General features: G+C 36.7%; 1 protein-coding gene across 1 annotated transcript in view; it reads left to right on the top strand.

The window, feature by feature from the left end:
- Positions 1 to 16,150, top strand: part of LOC144974002 (cysteine-rich protein 2-like) — a 41,816-nt gene that overhangs the window by 22,542 nt on the left and 3,124 nt on the right. The window contains exons 5-6 of the mRNA XM_078916890.1: positions 576 to 639; positions 4,889 to 4,983. Coding sequence (XP_078773016.1) covers positions 576 to 639; positions 4,889 to 4,983 — 159 coding nt within the window. The remainder of the gene's footprint in view (positions 1 to 575; positions 640 to 4,888; positions 4,984 to 16,150) is intronic.

The following is a 16,150-nucleotide window of genomic DNA, read 5'->3' as shown; positions in this document are numbered from 1 at the left end:
TCAATAGACAGAATGAATTTTTAAAATATTGGGGAAAAAAAAAAGTTATCCCTGCCGGGATTTGAACTCTCGAACCTTAAGCTCAGAGTCAAACAGCTAATATCCACCAAGCCATGGTGTCACTGAACATTAAGTGACATTTAATCATGTCTATTTGGATATTTAAAAATGTATTTGAATGCCACTCTTACTTTGATATTTTGAACTATGTTAATTGCACCATAGCAGAAATTAAAAAATTACGATCAAAATATTTTTACAACTTTGAATCGGGCTGTCAGTTGCTGCACGTGTTCAATCTGGAAGTAGGTCGGCAGTTCAACCGAGATTGTCGCACTTTTCACTCTCTCTATAAAAAAGAGTTCCTTGTGGATACTGAATAGTGGCAAAGCACTATTCAGTATCAGATACTGAATAACCACTTCCTAACAAATATCAGGATACGCGACCTATCCACACTTCACACAACATTCGCATTCACATCATTGTAGCTATTTGAAAGCGTCACAAGTACACAGGACGGAATCTTCTAACTTAGTGTTTTTGTGAATTATTTTTTCAGGTATTTGAAATAGGAATACTCTCATAAAATAATTAAAATGCCTAAGTGTCCAAATTGTAACAAGGAAGTCTACTTTGGTAAGTGTATCATGTAAAGCATAAGGATATTCCAATTCGTATTTATAGGAAATTACCTTCGAATTATAACTTTGTATTATTCAAATATTATAAGTGTAAATATAAGGGGCGTAGCCCTTGTAACGAAAGAAGAACTAGATGGATTCGTAATACATTTTTTTTTTTTTTTCATTTTGGTGAAAAACATTTCTCTTAATGTTCGGTATGTAAAGTAGCTAGGCATAACTTATCAGGCCAAAATTAAATAAATGAATGTTTTGTCAAGTCTTTAACAGCCTTGAGGACTATAAATGCGGCTATGTGGTCTAGTGGTATGACATTCGCTTTGGGGGCGGAAGGTCCTGGGTTCGAGCCTCGCTCGGCGCATAGTTGAGCCCTTGGAAAAGGCTTTTTACTCACTTTATCTCACCGTACTCAGGTGTAAAATGAGTACCTGGCCGTTAACAGCGTTGTCTCTGTCCAAAAAAAATTGTAATATCGCCTAACAGGCATCGCGTCCCGTCATACATGTTAAATGTTGCCGTTGGCCAGTGACCCCTTGTAAAGCACTTTGAGCACGTTTAGTGGATATTGCGTTATATAAATGCTCTTTAAAAAAAATAATAATTCAGGAGCGTGAGCGTTTTCCGATTCCTATAACTTTAAAATGAACTTTGGATAAAATAATAGTCTAATTCAACGTTCTAAAAGATCCATCGACACAATCACAATTTAGTAGATAGCGGGGTTAGGAAAAAACAAACAAATACACACAAAGCAAACAAAAACAAACAGACAAATAAACAAAAAAAAGAAACACAACTTGCTTTTATAAAGCGCAAAATCTACTAAACTTGCTCAAAGCGCTTTACAAGGGATCCCTAGCCAACAGCAATACTACTACTACTACTACTACTACTACTACTACTACTACTACTACTACTACTACTACTACTACTACTAATAATAATAATAATAATAATAATAATAATAATAATAATAAAATAATAATAATAATAATAATGAAGCATTTATAAAGAGCACACTTCCACTCTAAGGTGCTCAAGGCGCTATGAAAGAAAAACCCAGTTAAGTTACAATCAATAGTAAATCAATGCACAAATTAAAATGCACAATGGACGAAAGGGCAAGGGAAAAAAGAACGAGGCATGACGCCTGTTAGGCGACAATGCACAATGGACGAAAGGGCAAGGGAAAAAAGAACGAGGCATGACGCCTGTTAGGCGACATTACAATGGCTAGGGCTAATAGTCAGTACTGACCAATGTGCTCTTGCAACTGTTGGTCAGATCTGTAGTATAGTAGTAGTACTACAGTAGTAGTATTAGAAATAGTAGTAGTAGTAGTAGCAATAGTTGTAGTGAAGATTGTTAACTATACATTTGACTGTTTCCCTCTCAGCCAGGGTATCCGACCAGAGCCAGGACAAAACCAAGTAATCTCATTCCAAGAAAAAGGCAGAAAGCGAGTTTTGATAAATAGATATAGGGGGATAGAAGACACAGTAAGTACCTCCTGCCCACTATGGGTCAGAAAGAATATATTTTCAAAACATTGGTGAATATCCCAATTAAAATATGCTCCAATACGCTTCAATAATTATGACGTCACTTCCCTCGTAATGACGCATAGTAACTTAGCAACTGGCTCTAAACTATCGGAACAATGGCGGACGCCCTAACGAAATATTTATCCGACGAGCATAAAAGTGTATCCAGAGGAGAAAAACATTATTTATAAATGAATATGATCATGTTTTGATTTTTATACATTCCGATCACATTACATATGAAAAGTTCTATCCAGCATGAAGAATAAAAAGTACCGATTTTCTTTGTTTAGAACCACCCTGCTCGCCGTTGTTGGGCGACTTGCCGTCAGACTATTGAATCCAATGAAATGGATATTCTATTATTTTTGCGATAATAGATAAATGCTGAACCCGTAAACAAATTGTAGCCTGGCTATTAGTACTTCTCACCAAACTGATATGGTTGATGTCCTTGACACGCCATACAAAGCCAACCATGCAACTCTGATACGCTTGATTGAACTTTTTTAAAAATATTGAAAGAATCAAAGAAAAAAACAAAACAAAACAGAACAAGATAAACAATGATTAACAAAACGAACTGAACAAAACTCAAATAGAAAATAAAAAAAACCCAATAAAAACAGTACGACATATCATAAAAGATAAATAACCCATTATCAAAAGTCAGACCTAATTATTTAATTCTAATTGTAAATTACTCATGTCCCGTCCTACATGTTAAATCTTGCTGTTGACCAAGGACCCCATGTAAAGCGCTTTGAGCACATTTAGTGGATATTGCGCCATTTAAAGCTCATTAAAAAAAAAAAATTATTATTAACATCGATTGCCAATCCCCACCCCACCACCAACCTCCTCTGACTCCTTTTGTTATAAAGTCAACCAACATTGAATAATATTATATTCAGTACCTTTATTATGGGTGACATTAATGTGCTTTTCATACACGATCAACTTGATCTCGTGGTTAATAATTTGACCTCTGACCCACATTTTGTAGCTCCGGAGGGTTTTCTGAATCTCATGTTATAATACAAAATGAAAATGTTGCTTCTTGAAGCTTGAATAGAGAAATGAATGAAAAGTTGGAATTAAATAGAAACTTCAATTTAATACGTGAAAAAAGGTGATATCGACGTTTCGGGTTTCCCCTTTGTCAACGAAATACGATGAATGAAACATTAAAGTTTTAAAGCGTTTCATTCACCGTATTTTGTTGATAAGGGTAAAACCTGAAAAGTCCACATTATTTGTTTTTAGGTTTAAAATATCAATGGTCGGCGGATCAAACCTCTTAAGTCCCGGTTTTCACGATCGGCGGATTAAACCTCTGAAGTCTACATACGAGCTTTGCGCACCGCGTTTATTTCATGTCATCACCCAAAATCAAATAAAACATGGTGCGCAAAGCTCGTATGGAGTTCTGATCGCCGATCGTGAAAATCCGGACTTCAGAAGATTGATCCGCCGAACATTGATATGTAGAATACTCTTGTACTCTAATAAAAGACTTAAAAAATTTTGGGCAAAGAGTAATTGCACAAATAAACAAATAAGTAAATAAATAAATAAATGTTTTGAACAAGTAAGTTTGATTTAATATATTTATCATCATCATCATCATCATCATCATCATTATCATCATCATCATCATCATCATCATCATCATCATCATTATTGTCACAGTAAAGATTGTTCACAATTATCTTATTAAATTTTATTTTATTAAGAACTGAATTCATCTCACTCCAGTTATATTTCGGTAGGCTTAGATAAACTTTACCTTCTAATATTAGATCGTCTTTCCTTTTATAGCCTTCCCTCGAATTAATTTCTAATTAGTGAATACTTTTCGTTCTACATTCTGTCACGTAGCCATTTATTATAAAAGCTGATAGGTCTAATATTCTACACTCACTTTCTCTCCACAATCTATGCCGGACGGCCAGTCACTCTATTCCTATATATATATTGTAAGATTTTTATCTTTTGGGACTTTGTAGATATTATATCTACACCATTAAGACGCCGGAGCTTTTAACTTTGATTGTATAATCTTCAAGGATCAAACCCAAGCCCACTGTACTACACTATAACCTCTTACCAATTGCCTGGAAGTGGAATTTTACGAGTCCAATCCTATTATCAGAGGAATAGATCATCCATGCCCATCAACTGCCTGGAAACGTAAACTTACGAACCTGACATATTATCATAAGTTACGTAAAATATTCATATCTCTATTTGTAACTGCCACGATCACTGTTTATCTCTTTTAATTAAATTTTATCATTATTTTTATTTCATTGTAAACAAATCGTTAATTGTTTTTCATTTATAGTAACTAGTAAATTCTGGGGCCTCATTCTACATATATCTTTATGCATAGTCGAGTAGCTCTTTACTCACTTGAGACCATGACATTTATTATTATTATTATTATTATTATTATTATTATTATTATTATTATTATTATTATTATTATTATTATTATTATTAATTATTATCATTATTATTATTATTGTTATTATTATTATTATTATTATTATTATTATTTATTATTTTATTATATATTATTATTATTATTATTATTATTATTATTATTATATTATTATTATTATTATATTATTATTTATATTATCATTATTATTATTATAATTATTATTATTATTATCATTATTATTATCATTACAGCCGAGAAAGTGTCTTCTTTGGGAAAGGACTGGCATCGGCCATGTTTGAAATGTGAAAAGTGCGGCAAGACCTTGTCCGCTGGAGGTCATGCAGAGGTAAATAATTGTCCGCCATCAAGACATACACGGGATTGTTAATGCTATTCAAGCAATGTTGTCCTCTTTCTGACACTTAACTCACTCAATCCTAGAGATTTTTGCTACTTTTAAAAGTTTGAAAAAAAAAATGTGTGAGAAATGAGCATGTACATAGATAGTTTTTTTTTTCAATCTACCATTTACAAGTAAAACCTATAAAACATTAGCTTTTATACCACGCCTATAATTTGTCTCATAAAAATGTAATAAATTATAGGCATGGGGTAAAAGTAACCCGGGTAAACCACGGATATAGTCGGTGTTAGGGTTGAGTGAGTTAAAATATTTGACTTCCTAGCTTTCAATGGATCTGAACTTTTTTTAATTTTAAAAGTAGTTCTTCAGAGCCATATAGATATAGCCCATGGAGCCGTGAGTTTATCCCTGTTTCTATGGCTTGAAACGAAACGGACAATAGCAATACTTTCTTGCCACCCTTTGGATAGGACGCGGCTATGTGGTATGACACTCGCTTTCAGATCGGAAGGTCCTGGGTTCGAGCCTTGCTCGGCGCATAGTTGAGACCTTGGAAAAGGTCTCTTTACTCACATTCTCTCATCGTACTCAGGTGTAAAATGATTACCTGGCCGTTAACAGCGTTGTCTTTGTCCGAGAAAGTTGTAATATCGCCTAACAGGCGTCGTGTCCCGTCCTAAATGTTAAGTGTTGCTCTTGGCCAGGGTCCCCCTGTAAAGCGGTGTGAGCGTTCAGTGGATATTGCGCTATATAAAAACTCTTTGGGGGGGGGGGGTATGTCAAAGTACTCTCCGCAAGATCCAAGAAACCCAGCTACTCACTCACATCTGGGTGGGAAAGCAGGTCACTAACCACTAATAAATATTAATCACTAATAGACTGTCTAAAAACAAAAAACAACGAGCTGAATGACGTCAACTTCCTTGCATCTATAGATAGTATGCGCTTGGCTAAGAAGCTCACAACATTGCCATCCGGAAGTAAAACGGACCAATACACAAAACTATGCGTAAACATGAACTTTTATAGTCTGGATAATGCAGTTAAGTGTGAATTACTCATAATGGGTGGCAAAAAATCAATAACAAAGACCCGAGTGATGTCAACTTTCTTGCATCTATAGATAGTTCGAAGATGACGTCACTCAGGCCTTTGTTATTGTTTTTGCCACCCGCGTTTGTGAGTTGTTCTCACTAAACTGTATTAACCAGACTATAAACGTTCATGGTTACACAGAGTTTGTGTGTTGGTCCGTTATACTTCCGGATGGCAAACTCCTTGGCCAAGCGCATTCTATCTATAGGGAGTTGTTGACATCGTTTCCGTAATGTGTCAAAATTCAGAACTGGTCCAAACCAGTGCGGCTATATGGTCTAGTGGTATGGCACTTGCTTTCGGATCGGAAGGTCCTGGGTTCGAGCCTCGCTCTGAACGGCGCATAGTTGGGTCCTTGGAAAAGGCTCTTTTCTCACATTCTCTCATCGTACTCAGGTGTAAAATGAGTACCTGGCCGTTAAGGGGATGGGCGGGTCCTGAAGGCGAAATTCTAAAATGTAATAAGTAGCTGACTTTTAGTGGTAATTTTAGGTTATGTACATCCTTATTAGAGGAAAAAAAATTGAAAACCTAAATTTCAGTTTTTGGTTACCATGGTAACGCCGCCATTTTGAAATTTGATACCCTATAATAAAGTAGTTTTCAAAATGCTAAGGCTTCGCCAAATGACAAGTTATTGACATTAAAATAGGTATACAAGTAGTATTTGAGCCATTCATTTGGGCTAAGCATCGGTTTTCTGATATCTACAATAGTATTATTTTTATTGATTTTCAAAGTTCATCAATTTTGAAACATCAAAAATTGCCCCTTTTTTGGACTTTTGACCCTCATTTACGCAAAATTTATAAAATAAATCTGAAATACAAATGCTCAGTGTTATGAAGCTAGTAATACTGTATGCACATGCGAAAAATTATTCAAAAATGTTTACAAATAAAGGAAGAGTAGCAAAATAAAGGTAGAAAAAGCACAAACAGAGAAAAACGCATTCAAAGTTTCAAGCACAGGAAACTCAGACAAGATCATGCATTCATGCGTCAAAATGACCCTGCTTGATGTGCAGCCCTCCCTCTTCAGCCTCCTGTTCCTGCCTTGCCTTTTCTAGGCTTCACACACACACACACACACACACACACACGTACGTACACACACACACACACTCTCTCTCTATCTATCTATCTATCTATCTATCTATCTATCTATCTAAGCTATGAGCGGCTATATGGTCTTGTGGTATGACACTCGCTTTCGGATCGGAAGGTCCTGGTTTCGAGCCTGGTTCAGCGCATAGTTGAGTCCTTGGAAAAGACTATTTACTCCCGTTCTCTCACCGTATTCGGGTGTAAAATGAGTACTTAGCCGTCAACAGTGCTGTCGCTGTCGGAAAAATTGTAATATCGCCTTACAGGCGTCATGTGTTGTTCTACATTTTACGTGTTGCTGTCGGTCAGGGACCTTTGTAAAGCGTTTTGAGCACAGTTAGTGGATTTTGAGCTCGAGCTCTCTCTCTCTCTCTCTCTCTCTCTCTCTCTCTCTCTCTCTCTCTCTCTCTCTCTCTTCTCTCTCTCGCTATCGTTCTCAAGTGCATAACAAACCTCTCGCTCATTCGTTTACAACCAATACTCAGTCTAGCTCTACAGTAACTCCATTCATTTCATTGAGAGACCTCAGCGCTTTTTCATTTTGCATCATGTTACGAAGGAGTGACAAATTCTATCTATAAAATTCACAATAATATTACTGTTCCCATCTTGTTCGAGCTGCTGATTTTGCAAGTCGTACAATTCGAGTCTTTATAGGCATACTTGTTGCGTACGTGTCGGTACTTTTCACAAAACAAAACTTTTATGTCCCCGGGAAGAAGAAAAATCACACACAGAATAACAATGTTTACATGCGACGCATGCGAAGATGAGGTCAAAGCATGAACTTGACTCGCCCGCTAACCACTCAGAAAGCAGTATCAGGTCATGTTATCATCGACTATTTTGAACAGCCAATGAGAACAGCGCTAGCAAGGCAAAGGTCACAACAATTACTCACGATTTTACTACAATCAGTCAACCCCTCACAATTGGGTCAGAGAAGGGGTTTTTGGAAAGGCTCTTGACTAAATATAGAAAGACCGAAGACCTTGACAGTGGGCATTTCATATAGACCAAAAATAGACGAAACTATCGATACCAAACTTGCCTATTATTATCGATGTTTTATGCTCATATTGGCCTAATGTTTATATGGCTTTTTCGCTGTCAAGCCAGGCTGTAACATTATATTTACTGACCCCCTTGGACTTCAAGAGGTCAGTTTGGACCTAAACTGACCCATCTGAGAGTCAACAAACACATTTTCATGTAGCAAAGGTTTCAAACTTTTCAAAAATAAAAAAATCTGAAAATCGATATTTTACTCGATTTTTGACAATCGAGGACCCGCCCATCCCCTTAACAGCGTTGTCTCTGTCCCTGTAAAGCGATTTGAGCACATTTTACGTATATTGCCCTATATAAAATTTTATATTTTAATATCTTCAAGTGAACAAGGTTAAAATTCGAAATGTTCCCGCCCGGGTACCTACGTAAATGAAGAAGGATTTTACCCCGAAACCTAAAGTTTCATTAATCTCAAACCTTTTAATATTCTTTTTCTCTGCTGCAGTTTAACAGACCGAAGCATTAAGCAGTGGGTGTCTCATGCTCTCTTATGTTAAAATCATTTTATGAAAGCAACTAAATAGTATTTGAATAGTGCGCCGTCACCTTGAAATCTATCATTTAACACGCGTGTCAATATTCGTGTTATGACTCAAAACAATATAGCAAATAGAAAGGCACACCATGTGTTGTCATTTAAATGTCAATTATTTAAATTTGACACATAGTAGGGGGAATTAGGCTAAAACCGTGCAAATTCGGGTTGAAAGCATGAAAATTTGCATACAGGTTGCTAAGACCCATAGATAAAACATCTGATATAGAACCACTCTGGCAATCAATCATAACGTATCGGTTTAAGGCCTTAGATTTTACCTATTGCAGCTATATTAAACAAGGGAAATAACTGCGTAAAATATATTTTTTTTTCTTCATATTCATTGTATTAGGGAAAATTAGGCTAAAACCGTGCACATTGGGGTTGAAATCCTGAAAATTGGCATATAGGTAGCTATGACCCGTATAAATAACACCTGATATAGAGCCACTCTGGCAATTTATCATAACAGTGCGTTTTTAGCACCTTTATTTTTTCCTATATAGCATTACTTATCCGAGGAAATAATCACGACAATACAATGTGCGTTCTAAAACTTTAAATACACCGGTAACCATTTAGGGTAGCTAACTGATGTTTATTTCGTGTTGTAACTAGTAGATAAAAGCGAGAGAGGGGGAGAGGGAGTGAGCGGGAGAGACGGAGAGAGAGAGAGAGAGAGAGAGAGAGAGAGAGAGAGAGAGAGAGAGAGAGAGAGAGAGAGAGAGAGAGAGAGAATTTTGCTCATTGCTGTACTGACCTAACCCCCCCCCCCCCCCCACACCCATCCAAACACACACCCCGCATCTACACAAGTCAGTGCACGGCAAACCGGACCTTAAACACTTGCATCGGGTGCCGATACGTTCTCTCTTACATGAACATTTGATGAGTTTTTGGGACTTTTGAAAATTCTGGAAATAAGTTCCACAGTGGTTCATGTCGATGACACATTTGTTGCAGGGTTCTCTTCTATAAAAGATATAATGTTAGCAAAACTCGACTTCTTTCAAGAACTGTGACATCATGATTATCATCAGCAGTGACATCTTTTAAAGCTTGTTTTTTTTTTTTAAAGTATCGTGCATGACAAATTTTATGGTATAGGGCGGTAGTGTGCCTCCTGAGCGACTAAATATCCTCCGGCAATAAATGACAGCATATCAGAATCTTTTATAGATAACGCTGTTTCACGAATATTTTCTTCCATATCTGTTGTCATTACAGAATGGAGTACTCCCGATTCCGTGTTTTTACAAAAAAAAGCACGTTTGTTTATTATAGCCAATCTCTAATTTTGAACGTTGTCTCATTATTCTCGTGGGTTGCGAAATATATTCATTCGGTGACTCCTCCAAGTCAAATGACGAAGTTTGGAATTCTTGTAGGGCATTTCTTTTAGATTTCTTTAATTCTAATCGCCTAATTTTGTTGGCATTAAATTTTACACGACAATACTTATGCCACTTAGCATCATTTTGTTTTAAGCTTTCAATAATCTCATTTATTTCTGATGAATTAAAAAAATAGATGCATCCAACTTGTTTTCATCACAAACCAAAGAATTGAATTGTGTTAAATCTTCAAAAGAGTTTCATAGCCTTGCCCTTTGTCATTCCTCCTCGACTTAGAGGGACATTATAAACGGTCTGTGTTATCTTGTTGGCATATCAAACACTTGTCCCAGTCTCTGGGAGCAGTTCTTTTTGCTATTGTACGTGTATCTGAAATCATGCAAACGCATTCCTTTATTAGGCATACGCAATATTCTTTCATAACTCTCTGTCTCTTTCTTTTGTTCTTTCTGTTAAAGACCCATCATCAGCAGGCAAAATGTGTGCAGTGCCTTACATAAGGACACAACAGTATAAATAGAACATTCTCCCATTGTCCCTTTGAGGTAAATAACGTAAAGTAAATAAATTGCCACAATACAGCATCATGATGCTGATGATAACGATGATAATTATAGCAATGTAAGTGGTATGCTGACTCTTTACTGTCATCAAGTTTGACCGAAATAGGTTTTAACTCACGTAAAATGATTATAGCAGTATTTTTGGAAAGAAAAGAAAACAGAAGGAGGGGAGAAGGAGCACTGTCCTTTGTCAACACCGGTTATCGGCATTTATTGAGCTGTGCTCTGCCAGTCTATTTTGTCTACCCCTCTGCCCGTCTTCCCGTCTGCCCGTCCGTTTTAGAGCAAACATCAAAAACAACTCAGTCAAATTAAAATGCAATAATTTAAATTCTACTAATAACAATCTAAAAATTCTAACAGTGAACTGTCGCAGCATTGTACACAAAAGAGCTGAATTCTGTGCACTCATTGACAAACATGAACCAGACATTGTCTGTGGACAAGAGTCGTGGCTAAATGACAACATTAAGTCATGTGAAATCTTCCCCAAAGAATACGAGGTATTCCGAAATGACAGAAAACTACCTAGAGAAGAGGCAGAAGATGAAGGAAGTGAAAATGAAGACGATGAGACCAGGCGACGGGGAGGTGGAGTATTCATACTCGTTGATAGAAAGCTCACAGGCTGTGAGCAAACAAAGTTCAAAACTGACTGTGAGATAATTTGGGTAAGCGTTAAAATCCAAGGCCATAAAAACATCCTTGGAGCTTTCTACATGCCCCATCGAAACGAAACTGACATCGTAGAACTGCAAAAATCGCTTGAAATAATCAACTCAGAAAAAACTCCAAACCAAATGATTCTAACAGGAGACTTTAACTGTCCTGATATAAACTGGGACGGTTCAAAAACGTTATCTGTCTGCCCACAACGTGCAATACAACAAAGCCTCATCGACATTACAGCAGGAGCGCACCTCACACAAATTCACGAAGAATGCACACGCGGTGACAATATTTTAGATCTTGTTTTCGTATCCAATCCATCACTGATCCCTTCAACAACATCACAACCAGGAATATCAGATCATGCCTGCTTGTTACTGAAACCACACTAAACCCCAATTATATGAACCAACCCCCCAAAACACGATACCTTTTCAAAAAGGCCAACTGGGCCGCACTACGAAAACGAATCGAGGGACTGTCATCAGAGATCACAGAACAGCACAAAAACGGTATGGATGTAAATGAAATGTGGAGCCATTTTCAGTCCTGCCTACTCAGTGCAACCAAGGAGTCAATTCCCCAAAAAGTACTTAAAAATACAAGAACACCGCCGTGGATGAACAGGAAAATACGAGCACTACTAAGACGCAAAGCAAAAGCATTCAAGCGGGCTAAACTGAGCGGAACCTGGGATACATACAAATCGTTGCAGCGTCAAAGTAGGCGTGAAATAAGGCAAGCAGAATGGACGCACATTAACAATGTCATAGAAAAAGGACTTGAAACAAACAATACCAAACCATTTTGGAACTACATAAAAAGCAAGATAAACTATTCCATTGGTGTAGCCCATTGAAAGAAAATGAAACCCTGTACATTAAGGGGAAGGATAAAGGAACGATCCTCTTGGATCAATTTAAATCTGTCTTTACCCCTCATGATCCACACGATACAACCACCCCAACGACATCACATAGGTGTGACCAATCTCTTACTAATATCAACATAAACATCTCAGGAGTTGAAAAGTTGCTGAAAAACGTCGATCCATCTAAGTCGTCAGGTCCAGATAACATCCCCAACACAGTACTAAAGGAGTGTGCTGAGAGTTTGGCCCCCTCATTATGCATAATTTTCCAAAAATCCGTCGCACCGGGATGCTCCCTAATGACTGGCTGAAGGCAAACACCGCACCTGTATTAAAAAAAGGCAACAAAAATAAAGCAGAGAACTACCGTCCAATCTCACTGACGTCTGTAATATCCAAACTATTAGAACATATAATGTAAGAACATGATGAACCACTTTGAGAACAATGACATCCTAACTGACCTGAACAACGGGTTTCGCAAAGGATACTTATGTGAAAGCCAACTCCTAATAACTGTAAACGACCTGTTGAGACTCCAGAATGCCAACACTCAGGCAGACATCGGCATCCTAGACTTTTCCAAATCATTTGATACTGTGGCCCACCAAAAACTTCTGCAGAAACTAGAAAATTACGGAATTCGTGGCTCTTTACACACATGGCTTTGTAATTTCCTCACAAAACGTACCATGAAAGTAGTCCTAGACAGCACGTCATCGGATGAATGTCCAGTCATATCAGGAGTACCACAGGGAACGGTGCTAGGACCCATACTATTTCTTTTTTTCATCAATGACCTACCTCTACTAGTAAAATCTCAGATTAGGTTATTCGCCGATGAATGTCTAATATACCGACCAATAAAATCTGCAAATGATCAAAAATTGCTACAAGAGGACTTGAATAGTCTCGAACAGTGGGCTAATGATTGGGGAATGAAATTTAACGCAAACAAATGCTACATCCTCAGCACAGCTAAAAAGTACAATGAGACCTACAAGTTAAACAACACCGTCCTGAAACAAGTCGACGATAACCCATACCTTGGCATCACCTTCTCAAAGGACTTGAAATGGGGAAACACATTAACAAAATAACCCAAAAGGCAAGCTGCACCCTCGCGTTTCTCCGCCGAAATCTTAGCCACGCCCCAACGTCATGCAAACAAAACGCCTACCTCGCACTTGTGAGATCACAATTGGAATACGGAGCAGTGGCCTGGGACCCCTACCTGAAAGAGGATATTCAAAAACTTGAGAGAGTCCAGAGACAAGGCGCCCGGTTCATAACTGGGAACTATAAGAGCAGAACCCCAGGATACATGACAAAAATGTTAGAAGAAAGAAATCTCATCAGCCTCCAACAAAGAAGAAAAGAAACCCGTCTGTCATTCATGTTCAAGATAATAACAGATTAAATACCATCAATAAAGGCAGACTCCTTTTTCACGCCACGACCAAACAAAAGAAAAATCCGAGCACTCACTTTCGCCAACCACATAACCGAAAACCCCATTGACAGATACGCCACAAACAATTCGAACTGCTTCAAAATCCCACAGACAAGAACACAAAACTACAGAAATTCTTTCTTCATTAGAACTATCTCGGAGTGGAGTGGGCTGGATGAACTGGTCATCATGGCACCACACCTAAACGATTTCAAGGCCCGACTGACATGGGCCCGCGCCCAATGAGGACGCCGCTGAAATACAACCAGACCATTGGTTTCTTCAGCGCCAACCATACAGATACAGATACAGAATTGATTATACTTACTTATTAAATCAGATGCAGAAAAAATCTCATATTAGATATAGAATATTGCTCGCTAGACGTGAAATTGAATAATATTTACGATTAAATAATTTGTATGGTTCGTGAATCGAATGTAAAGAGAAAGGAAAACATCCGCTTCGACGCTAAAAATAGTTCCAATGGGAATCCAAAGGATGACGTAAAACAACCTTTGGTCGGCTTGCCTCGAATGTTTACACAATAAAAATGAAAGAAATTATTGTCGGCCATTTCAAAATTTTTTAATCTTAAAAACCTTGTATCTCAACTAATACTGATCTCTCAGAGTGGTTCTATATCATAAATTATAGGGTTTTTCATATTCTACAACATATGTAATTTTCATGCTTTCAACCCCGTTTGCACAATTCAAGGGTTTTTTGGACCTAATTCCCCCTATTAACAGATCACAACTATTCTAATAGATAATGAGTCTGATATAGTAGTCCATGACGATGCTAATCTGATTACGATGATTACAATAATAATGATATTAGTAATGATTATAATAATAATAATAATAAATAATAATAATAATAATATAATAATAATAATAATAATAATAATAATAATAATAATAATAATAATAATAATAATAATAACAATAACAATAATAATAATAATAGTCCTTCAGAGCCATTCGGCCCGTGGATCCAGAGTTTACCACTGCTCCTATCGTATGAAACGGGCAACAGCAATTGCTTCCTACAATTTGGATAGGACGCTGTTCTTTCGTAATAATAATAATAATAATAATAATAATAATAATAATAATAATAATAATAATAATAATAATAATAATATAATAATAATAATAATAATAATAATAATAATAATAATAATCAGATCTGATAAACTAAGCTACCCTACAACTACTGAGTGGATAGAAGATCAGAAAGAAAAAAAAAATCCCAACATCACCCAGGATCGTTCTCAATCCCTTTGCTTGTGAATCGAGTGTTCTACCAACTGAGCTATCAGCAGGGACGGCTGGTAATAATGGGCAGGGTGGGCAAATACCAGCCTGTTTTTTCAAGTTATATGCTGTATTACCAGGTCTGAAATAATCAAATTTAAATTAGATAATTTAAAAAGTTACTACTTAAACTTTATACTTCGTACTGAAATCAATTTGTGTGTATTTTTAATAGATTGCGAATCACCATGCATCCCGTAATGCATAAACCAGGATACGCTCCTGTTCTTTTTTATCACTCCCCCCCCCCCCCCCCCACTCCGCCCACATCGTCATCTCATCGTTACGTCGCCTGACGGTGAACTAACTCCGATTTTTGCTGACTGGCCTCTCTAGTACTAGGTCGGGCTAATTCAAATGAGCCCACCTTATTAACCAGTGAATACTAAATCGAGATTTTGGCAAACGAACTTTTTCTTATTTATTGCCTTACTTGTGCTGGTACCATTGATGTAATGACTTTGGGAATGTTCCAGTATTGAATTAAATTTATTAATTTACTAATATTATATCAATTTAGTATTAATTTGTGTTGTTTTTATATATTTGTTTATCCATTTAAACTTTTCTTTTTTTCTCGTTTTCTTTAGTGCTTCTCAAAACTCATTTATTTAAATTGTTTTCTTATTTGTTTTGTTGTTGTTGTTGTTGTTGTTTTGGGGTGTTTTTTGTTTTGTTTTTTAACAAATTAATTTGTTAGTTCTTTTTTTTAATTCTTAAAGTAATTACCGCTGTATTTTTATTGCCAGACAAAATAATTTTGCAAAACAATGTAATTTTATATTGTATTCCGTCTAATAAAACAAAACACTTTTATTCAAAAGTCACGACTAAATAAATATATAAAATACAACCACCATTTTGGTTTTCTCAACAATTGAATTAGTATACGAGAAATACTCTTCTGAGAAAGGAGAGAGTTGAATTCTAAGTTAAAGAGGAAATACGGAAGGGTGGGCAGATTCCGTACTTGCCCGTCCTGAAGCTAATACATACATAAGATAGTTCGCGATGAAGAGGCGGGAAGCTCGGGTTGGTTGGGTGAGGAGTAAAGATAACACGGTCGTTATTGTTATAGTCTAACGAATGCTTGAGGAGAAATTGGT

This window comes from Berghia stephanieae, chromosome 5, assembly GCF_034508935.2.
Source record: "Berghia stephanieae isolate SIO BIC M18660-M18661 chromosome 5, UCSD_Bste_1.3, whole genome shotgun sequence".
In the NCBI taxonomy this organism is placed as follows: domain Eukaryota; kingdom Metazoa; phylum Mollusca; class Gastropoda; order Nudibranchia; family Aeolidiidae; genus Berghia; species Berghia stephanieae.
This window is presented reverse-complemented; position numbering and strand designations above follow the sequence as displayed.